Consider the following 8,973-nt stretch of genomic DNA (forward strand, 5'->3'; position numbering starts at 1 on the left):
TTCACAGTTGTTAACGTCGCATACAGCTATAATTATGGACAGTTCACCACCCTCTGGGACCGGTGGGGAGGAAGCTACCGCAAGCCGGATGGAGCCTGGTTCGACAAAAACATGAAGATGTCTGAAACGACTTGGAGATCTGGAATCGAGGAGATGGAGGCAATTCAAAAACAGGTTGAAGGCGAAGATGATCGCACCTACAGCACAGAAGATGCCAAAAAGACGAAGTGATTCCGATCGAGGGTGCTGCAGCACAAATGGTGTCTTGACGCCGTTTCCGGGGGAACGAAAAGCAGACAGAACGGTCATAGCGACAACTTCTACTTGTAGTTCCACGCCAACAGCTTCTCATGCCAGTCATGCTGTTGTGCGTAAGTACACGCCGAGTGTCATGCGATTCCCAGCGGCACGCTCGGAACCCGCGAGCTTCAATGGCAGAGGACAATCACGAACCTAAACAGATCTGATGAGTACGGTAAAAGAGCAGAATGGGACTTGACAGCTCTAGGAGAGTATGTTTAAAAATCTGCATATAAGCCTGTACGCATGCACTTGTGGGGAAACCCCCACAGACACCCCGACAAAGAGAAATAGTTGGTCTGTCAAGACAAATACGCCAAAGTTGCTGAAAGCCTCCTCGATGAGCCGCTCTCAATGAAGACCATCACTCGTATTACTGCTGGGCCCAGGATGTGGGACCGCTCACTGGTTCGTTGCTCGCACGTTCGTTCGTGGGGCTGACATATCTCAGCCCCTGACATCTGAAGATTCCTTCTGAGGAGATCAGTCGTGATAATCGCCGCCCGTCCATTAACTGAAAGTCACGGCCTTGGGATCAAGCGGACGACCGTCGGGACCGATGCCGTTCGCCTTGAAGCGGTTCTGCATGTAGACGCCCCGCGCCTGGTCAAAGTTCATGCGTCGCTTCTTCATAATCTTGAGGATCTCCTTCTTGCTTGCATTGTCGAGCCCGGCGCGACTGTCGCCCGCCTCAACGTTGGTGCTGAGATCAAAAGTACTGCTCGAGAGACCGGCCTCAATGTCGCCGGTAAAGGATGATGGAAGGCGGGAGTAGAGGTACTCGCGGCCCGGGATGGGGAGGTCGGAAACGTGGTGACTCCAGTATGCCCTTGTGAAGAAGAGGATTGTGACAGTGATGAGGAGGAAAAGAGAAAGTGGCAAAAGAATGTACGCCATGTTGCTCGGAGGGCGTGGATTCGAGATTGGGGATTGCAATGCGATGTCGTGATCTGTCGATCGGGTCGGCCGGGGCGAAGGGTTCGTGGTCTGAAAGGGAGGATTTGAAGCGGCAAAAGGGCTACCTCCAGCAATGATGCCCGCACATGTCACTCCGCAAGTGACTGACGTTCGTGTCGAATGTGATCGTGGTGTTGGTGTTGCTTGCTAATGCCCAGCAGCGAGCGACGTGGCTGTGCTTCAGGCTGGCGAAGTCGAGGTTGGACGCATGCGCAAGCCAGCCCGTGACGGCACCCTTCATGCGCCCGAACCCGCCCAATGCGGCTCGCCCGTACAGCGCCGATCACAGTGCTCACTGTGCATGGATAACGGCCTCTATCGGTCGTCAGCCCACGCTAGGCCGTAAGTGACTTGCTAAGCGATTCCAACCCACACACATGATTTCGGCCATAGCAAATCGAGCATCAGATTTGGGAGAGCCATCCAACAAACCGTTCGTGATCGCAATATCTCAGTCAAAATGGCCGCCCAACTGCCGAATGTGTCCCAGGACCTCGTGTGGGAGCTCACCCGTAAGTTACCAGTCTCGACACACCACAGAATGTTGCATAGCGACGGCAGGATTACAATGGCTGACCGGCGCAAACTACAGGCGCCCACAACTCCTTCATCGTGAAGCGCAAGGGTCTCGGCAACAGCGTGATCTTCTCCCGCGATCCCTACAACCTGACCAACATTCACTCCAAGAAGCACGCCGGCTACGCCCACGACAAGGTACGAATTTTCTCGTTCGGCCCGGGGACAAGATGGGCGCATGGAATTTTTCACGAGCATCGAGAACAGCAAGCTAACATGGGTTCCTCACAGTCCATCAGCATCCAGGCTGGTGAGAACGGCGCCGTCCAGGTCGTCAGCAAGAACGAGAAGAAGGCCCAGAAGCCCGCCGAGGCTCGCAACGTGACCAGCTTCAGCCAGCAGACCCCCGCCAGGAAGTGAGTACCATTGTCTATACGGGCATGGCCAACCGAGACAAGCGTGCTAACGATTATGCCTTCTCAGGACCTACAAGGCTGTTGCCAACCTCGCCGCCAAGCGCAGCTACCGCAGCGACCTCCGCCAGCCCGCCGTCGAGCGTGTCAGCGCTCTCCGCTACGCCCAGAAGGCCGTCAAGGCCGACCCCGAGCAGAAGCTCCGCGGCAAGAAGGCCAAGAAGGCCGCCGCCGCCGACGAGGCATAAATGACTGTTATTTCGAGGTGAATGCGGGTCAGGATTGGTTGGTTCGATGACATAACAAATAAAGTATCTCATGAGACGGCCAACAAATCAAGCCATGACTAGACAGTCCTTCTGGCAAGCATCGCATGCAGTGGTCACATTCGTTGCGTGAGGCTGTTTTTGATTCATGTGCCTGGACGATAAAACCCTCACATTCTGCGGTTTCGCAGCCGTGCGCCCTTCTTGGGACATGGGATCGTAGGTTCGCTAAACCGTGTGTGTCTCGGTGTATATATGTAAATCAAAATCGAATGTTCGGCACGGCCTCTGAAGCGGTCCCACCTGCGTCAAAAATAGCTTTACCTATGACCATGTCGATATTGTTGGACAGCCGTGCGCGTGCCATGTAACTATGAGCTGTTCTGCACTGGCAATATACTGGGAGGTGTGAGACCGAAACGGTGACGCATGTGATTTTGTCCTCGGATATGCCTGAACCTAGGTAGGAAACTTTCGGAGTGTTGCGGCCTTTCGTTAGTCCTGGCTCGTTCTGCCGAGGGAGAGGGTCATTCCGGTGTCTTGTCGTGGTTCGTGACTCTGGCCCACCGATCACTGGCTGCAGAGAGCCCAGGTACAGGGTGATGTCAGGCACACCATGGCAATCTGCCATGAGCAAGCAATCCAGGGGGGCTGCAAGACTCCCGTCTGGGTCTAGAAGATGTCTTCAGGCCCTGGGCACAAAGGAGATCGATCCCGGGATCAAGCCGTCGGCATGAGCAAGCCAACCCAATGGCCGGGACATGACGGAAGGCCGGGGTCAACTGGGGCTGTCGACGGAAAGACGGCTGCACCATACATGCATTACAGGACGGGAGCTGGCCCTGGGCGGTATGACCTTGTCACATACATGTGCCACTGTATGATCTTGATAGCCGACGGACGTTCACTCAGGGCCGGCGGCTGGTGATGTACCAATGCTGTCGGACGAAAGAAGTCGCTCGAGCCCGTGACATGCCGGACACGAGTGGCCGAGCGTCGCCGGTTGTTTCTCTGACCCTCAGAGCATGACCCCGCTCTGCGTTCTTGCAGGTCCAGCGACCCTTCCAGTGTCGCAAGTCCCCAACGTGAGACTGGTGAGGCGGGCCCCTCCATCCGCGAGCCCTTCCCCGCAATGGCGCCAGTCTGCTACTTCTACCCTGCACAAGCTCCCTCACCCATCTATCGACGCGCTCAACACACCTTACACTCTTCCTTCTTCGCATCCTATTGAGATTTCAGACACATTGTCACCAGGTGAGCAGAGCTATCCGGTCTTGCATGTTAATCAATGATCACAAATACACATACTTCCCCATCCAGTTCCGAACTCTGAAGCTCGTCATGCCGATCGAGCTACCCCGCTAACACGTGTGATTCTCCTTAGACAACCTCAACAAATCGACACTAACATCAACACCCACCCCTAAAACGACAAAATGGTCAAGGCCGGTGCGTAAATATGAAGCGTTCCAAACATTTGCGTAGCTGACTTTGCACAAGTTGTTGCTGGCGCCGCTGGCGGTATTGGACAGGTTCGTACTGTCTCCAGATAACCCCTCCCTCGATCAAACCCCGCTGACCCGAGACTGCAGCCTCTTTCGCTCCTCCTGAAGCTTTCGCCTCTCGTTGACGAGCTTGCCCTTTACGATGTCGTCAACACTCCAGGTGTTGCTGCCGACCTGTCTCACATCTCTTCGATCGCTGTACGTCTCCCTCAAAATGCGTAGTCCAGGCACTCATCGGAACCCTGCTTAACAACGTCCCCTCATACAGAAGACTACCGGCTACCTCCCCAAGGAGGACGGTGCCAAGGCTGCCTTCAAGGATGCTGACATTATTGTCATCCCTGCCGGTGTTCCCCGTATGTTTCTCTGCGATCCTTCAGATTGGCGCTGGTCATCACTGACCCAATACTGACCACACCTTTCCGCAGGCAAGCCCGGCATGACCCGTGACGATCTCTTCAACATCAACGCCGGTATTGTCAAGGGCCTCATCGAGGTTGCCGCCGAGGTTGCTCCCAAGGCTTTCATCCTCGTCATCTCTAACCCTGTCAACTCGACTGTTCCCATCGCTGCCGAGGTCCTCAAGGCCAAGGGCGTCTTCAACCCTCAGCGTCTCTTCGGTGTCACCACCCTCGATATCGTTCGTGCCGAGACCTTCGTCGCCGAGATTTCCGGCAAGTCTAACCCCCAGGAACTTGTCGTTCCCGTCATCGGCGGCCACTCTGGCGAGACCATTGTCCCCCTCTTCAGCAAGGTCACTCCCTCCGTTTCCATTGCCGACGACAAGTACGACGCTCTCGTCAACCGTGTCCAGTTCGGTGGCGACGAGGTCGTCAAGGCCAAGGATGGTGCGGGCTCTGCCACCCTCTCCATGGCGTACGCTGGTTTCCGGTAAGATGTTTTCCACCCAAGCTTACCCGACAATTTCCTGACAAGATCGCAGTTTCGCGGAGAAGGTTCTGAAGGCCATTAAGGGCGAGAAGGGTCTTGTTGAGCCGAGCTACGTCTACCTGCCTGGCGTTCCTGGCGGCAAGGAGATCGCTGAGAAGACCGGCGTCGACTTCTTCTCCGTCCCCATCGAACTCGGCGTAAGAATCCCTTGAGCCATATGCAAGTAAAAATATCTACTAACTCATCTTCCTTCAGCCTAACGGCGCCGAGAAGGCCACCGATATCCTTGGTGACCTCAGCGACAAGGAGAAGAAGCTCCTCGAGGCTGCCGTCACCGGCCTCAAGGGCAACATCAAGAAGGGTGTTGACTTTGCCCACAGCCCCCCTCAAAAGTGATTTTCCCCTCCTGGATTTCCTCCGCCACAGCTGTCGACGGCTCGGCGAGCGTGCGGATTGCCCCACCTGTAGCCAAGAATACGGTGGTAGACAGAGTTACGACCTAAGGAGAGCCTGTTGCTGATTGTTTTGATTTTTGATTTTAGGCTGTAAGGTCTCATGGTCTCAGAAGTTCTGTTAGGAAGCATGGTAGCCCGGGCCTCTATAATTCAAGCATGCCGTGCGTAATGCGCGGGGTTCGAGAGGCTCTACGTTTTCGGAGCAAGCGTTTTAATCTGAAAGACGGCGGCGGGGAGCTCGTTCGTTTCGGCCTGAACAGTCGCATCCACGCCCAAAGCAGCCAGCGCTCCACGCAAGATGCCACAAGGGAACCATAAGAACTAAAAGGACAGTCATAATTAGTAAAATGAATTCATCATCACCCAAATCGTGTTCATCCATACCGGCTGTGCTCGCAAGACTGCCTGCCCTCCCACTTCGGTGCTCATCCTTGCAAACGGCCTGAAGTTGTTGTCCGTCAAAACGTAGACACCCTAATTACAGCAACACGGTCAGCCGTCAACCCAGACAGGTGCCACATGAGAAGAACACGGGTCTTACCCTGTGATTTGTCTTGAGGTTATCCACTTGTTTCCTGAAGACGAGTGACCACAAGTCTTTGCAGAGGAACTTGATGACGTCGAGCGTGTCGTTGAATCGTGGCCTGTCGCGCGAAAAGCTACACACCCAAGGCCCAGTCAGCACGGGTAGCGAGTCCCACGAGGAAGGAGACAAAGCAACGTACCGTTCCACGAGCCCTTGGCCGACACGGTATCCCAGCTTCTCTAACCTGTAGAAAACGGCATCCTTCTCCTCATCCTCGTCCATCTTCTGGCCTGCGCTCGCCGCCGTGCCGCCGCCGCCGCCCGTCACGCTCGACGCCGCGCGCTGGCTGACCGAAGCCGTGTCGGCCGAAGCTGGTGCGGGGTCTGGAGAGCCGCTGTTTGCAGTGGCGGCGCTGTCGAGCTCCTGCGTGACGCGGTATGCGAGGGGAACGAGCTCAATGAGGAGAAAGTCGTAGGCGGAAGAGCTCAGGAAGGAGGCGTTGGGGTCGGTCGAGTTGAAGGGGGGCATTACGGTTTCGAAAGACATGATGGGCGAAGAAGGGGGGGGAGTAAACGCTGCGTCGCACGTGCCGTTCCGGAAGAATTGTGTTGCTTGCTTGCTTGCTTGATTATGTATTGACAGGCCTGCGCATTGTTGAGGGAGATTCGTCCTTGGTCGTCGCGCTGTCGAGCTGTGTGGTCATTGAAGTAGAAGGTAGAATGTCGAGCGGGACGCGAGACCCTGGCGAAGCTTAGGCACATGGCTTACATGGGATGGGGACTGGCTCGAGGCATGTGCGCCGATTGTGCGGGTACCTTGCCTGGTTGTGCATCTGGCTCTCGGGTTTCACTCATGTCCAACAGTTACAGACGATCACGACATCCGATCTTCGAGGGCAATTCGCGTCGTGCATAGAAACTCCATTTCGACATTTTTTTCTGCGGCAGCCGCGTTGGTTGAATGCTACGTCTGTTCCCATTGAAGCTCAACCATCGGAACAGCTGGACACCTATCGTTCCTCTATATCAGCTAACCATCGCCTCCTCGTGCCTGCATGCAACATATGATGCACCTGCAACACCTTCAAAATGGGACCAGTGTATTCGTCTCTCGTAAGCCAAACCCAAACTCCAGCGCTTTGATTCTTGTGCCGAACCGTGAAAGTCCAAGCCATTTCCTGACGCCTCCAAGTTTTTCTTGTCCGATGCCGTCCGCTACCCTTGTAAAGGCAGATACCCCCCACATCTCGTCGACGATGCCTTTTCGACTCCTTAACGACCGATAGCCCGTCCCCTCCATTCTGAAACATTGTCACTCCTGAAATTCAAACACCGAAGAGGGATTTCCCGCCGGCATGTCAATAGTCTCCAAGTTCCGGGACAGACAAATGTTGCTTCTTTCGAGGAGGAGGCGCATCATCATCATCGGAATCCAGAGTCAAGTCTACAATCTCCTGCGGGGCCGGCCTCTTGCCACTAACAGACCACAGGCCGCGGGGCATCGACGAACTATCCCGTGTTGTCGGGGTTGCGGTCCCCTGTAGCGAACGGGAGGGCGTTTCGTATTTACGACCTCCTACAATGCTGATCTCGGAGATTTCCAGGTCGTCATCGTCGTCGAGAGCTGCCGATTGATTACCTCTATACGGGTTATGGTCATCGACGGAAGATTGAGCATGCCACTGCGCATCGGGCTCTATTGTCACTTGCTCCAGATCTTTCGACGTGTTGGCCAAAATGTCTTTGACATATCTAGAATAGAGGTGTTAATGGTATATCTTGGCAACAGGCTGAGAAACGTACTCGTCAATAGCAAGACTCTCATAAGTCGCGCTTTTGTTGCAGATGGGACACAGCCATTGAGGACCCTGTTCTTGCAATTGAAGATAGGAAGTGGCATCAAAGCACTGAATGTGCTTGCAAACGTAGGAACGGCAAGGGATAGCCAACCGCATGTAGCTCAGTGGACATTTCAATGACAGGACTTGCGACGTCGTAACAATATCCGTGTCGGCTGCTTCTTTGCGGACTAAATCAGTTAGCCACATGCAAGCCATACCGTGTGAGCTGCAAGGGGGGTGGAGGCAGAGCACCACTTACTCTCTGAGATGACAGAGGCTTTGGGTATCTTTTTGCCATGTTCGATCCTGGCCGCGAGGTCTTGCACCGACGTTGTCTTACATAGGTAAACGGCTACGTAGAACGGCTGGAATTTTGTTAGCCAAGATTGCAATCTTATATCGGCGTGCGCAGCCGCAATTAGTTCATAAGTACCTTTGTCGTGAGCGCGTAGATCAGTTCAACGTTGTTCTCATAGTTGCTAGGTTTCAGTCGCAAGGCGTCTGTAATGTCGACGGGGCGTGTCGAGCCAGGCTTGTTCTTCAGCCCCCGGAGGTTTGCCTTGATCTCGCCACCATTTACTTTGACCTCTGACTGATGTGGAAACGCAATGTCTTGAATGCCATTTTTATCGCCAGCGCAGAAAACCATGACACGGAAAGACTTGTCCGTGATACACTGCTGGAGTGCAGCGTGTTCACTGGCCCTGATCTTGATAGTCACCAGGTTCCTGTGCTGGCTCATCGCTAGCACTAAAGTCAGCCAAGGTCGATACGTCATGCGACAAACAAGTAATTTTTTACCTTCGCAGGTGCGGATCGGGCCTACTGGTCTTCTTATCTCGTAGAAGGGACTGGGTTTAAACTGAAGACCTGAAAAAAATCAATACAGCTGTTGGTCGAAGAAGGGTTCAGAAAACCGTACTCATCTGAGAACCCCCGTGATAGCCTACAGCGTGCCCGAGGCCGACATGTGCACCGCCGCCGTTGAGATTGCTCCCACTGAAATATGATCGAGCGGGTTGTGCAGGGGCATTGTTCGTGTAATCAAGCATGGCTGCAGGCTTCGGGGTAGTGGTGGAAGGGGTCGTGTGGGGATGACCAGCTTTGGTATTTCGGATGCTTTGCTCGATCTGGCGAAATCGTGTCAGGTCCTTCCTATTGACGATCTCTTGTATATCTGTCCAGGAGATAGAATCAGCACAAGTCCTCCTTCCGGTTCAGGCTGTCTTTCTTAAGCGGAAAAGACGTGCAAAGGCGGTTCCATCTTGTCACTGCATTTCCTGCACAGGCAACACAAGAGGTCG

The 8,973-nt window shown here is 54.4% G+C and overlaps 6 protein-coding genes across 6 annotated transcripts in view; 3 read left to right on the forward strand and 3 right to left on the reverse strand.

Annotated features, from left to right (window-relative positions):
* The window catches only part of VDBG_08651 (C-5 sterol desaturase), a gene marked incomplete at both ends in the record, with an annotated part of 1,154 nt that extends 923 nt beyond the window's left edge, over positions 1–231 (forward strand). Inside the window, one exon of the mRNA XM_003000809.1 lies at positions 43–231. Coding sequence (XP_003000855.1) covers positions 43–231 — 189 coding nt within the window. The remainder of the gene's footprint in view (positions 1–42) is intronic.
* Positions 232–495: 264 nt separating this feature from the next.
* VDBG_08652 (hypothetical protein) lies at positions 496–1,449 on the reverse strand (the record flags this gene model as incomplete). Its single annotated transcript, XM_003000810.1, has 1 exon — positions 496–1,449. One exon carries the CDS (start codon positions 1,195–1,197, stop codon positions 811–813), a length of 387 nt encoding a protein of 128 aa, XP_003000856.1.
* Positions 1,450–1,712: 263 nt separating this feature from the next.
* Positions 1,713–2,973, forward strand: VDBG_08653 (60S ribosomal protein L28; the record flags this gene model as incomplete). The annotated part of the gene is made up of 4 exons (XM_003000811.1): positions 1,713–1,769; positions 1,850–1,971; positions 2,065–2,189; positions 2,257–2,973. The coding sequence occupies 4 exons, from the start codon at positions 1,718–1,720 to the stop codon at positions 2,432–2,434; spliced, it is 477 nt and encodes a 158-aa protein (XP_003000857.1).
* A 915-nt stretch (positions 2,974–3,888) lies between these two features.
* On the forward strand, positions 3,889–5,244 carry VDBG_08654 (malate dehydrogenase; the record flags this gene model as incomplete). Its single annotated transcript, XM_003000812.1, has 7 exons — positions 3,889–3,901; positions 3,953–3,984; positions 4,045–4,155; positions 4,226–4,313; positions 4,386–4,848; positions 4,901–5,045; positions 5,104–5,244. The coding sequence occupies 7 exons, from the start codon at positions 3,889–3,891 to the stop codon at positions 5,242–5,244; spliced, it is 993 nt and encodes a 330-aa protein (XP_003000858.1).
* A 248-nt stretch (positions 5,245–5,492) lies between these two features.
* VDBG_08655 (trafficking protein particle complex subunit 6A) lies at positions 5,493–6,375 on the reverse strand (the record flags this gene model as incomplete). The annotated part of the gene is made up of 4 exons (XM_003000813.1): positions 5,493–5,624; positions 5,688–5,777; positions 5,845–5,962; positions 6,029–6,375. The coding sequence occupies 4 exons, from the start codon at positions 6,373–6,375 to the stop codon at positions 5,493–5,495; spliced, it is 687 nt and encodes a 228-aa protein (XP_003000859.1).
* Positions 6,376–7,186: 811 nt separating this feature from the next.
* On the reverse strand, positions 7,187–8,721 carry VDBG_08656 (MIZ zinc finger protein; the record flags this gene model as incomplete). The annotated part of the gene is made up of 6 exons (XM_003000814.1): positions 7,187–7,580; positions 7,632–7,857; positions 7,929–8,034; positions 8,103–8,419; positions 8,471–8,539; positions 8,592–8,721. 6 exons carry the CDS (start codon positions 8,719–8,721, stop codon positions 7,187–7,189), a joined length of 1,242 nt encoding a protein of 413 aa, XP_003000860.1.
* Positions 8,722–8,973: the final 252 nt, after the last annotated feature.

The sequence above is a fragment of the Verticillium alfalfae genome, genomic scaffold (assembly GCF_000150825.1).
Source record: "Verticillium alfalfae VaMs.102 supercont1.13 genomic scaffold, whole genome shotgun sequence".
NCBI classification, from domain to species: Eukaryota; Fungi; Ascomycota; class Sordariomycetes; order Glomerellales; family Plectosphaerellaceae; genus Verticillium; species Verticillium alfalfae.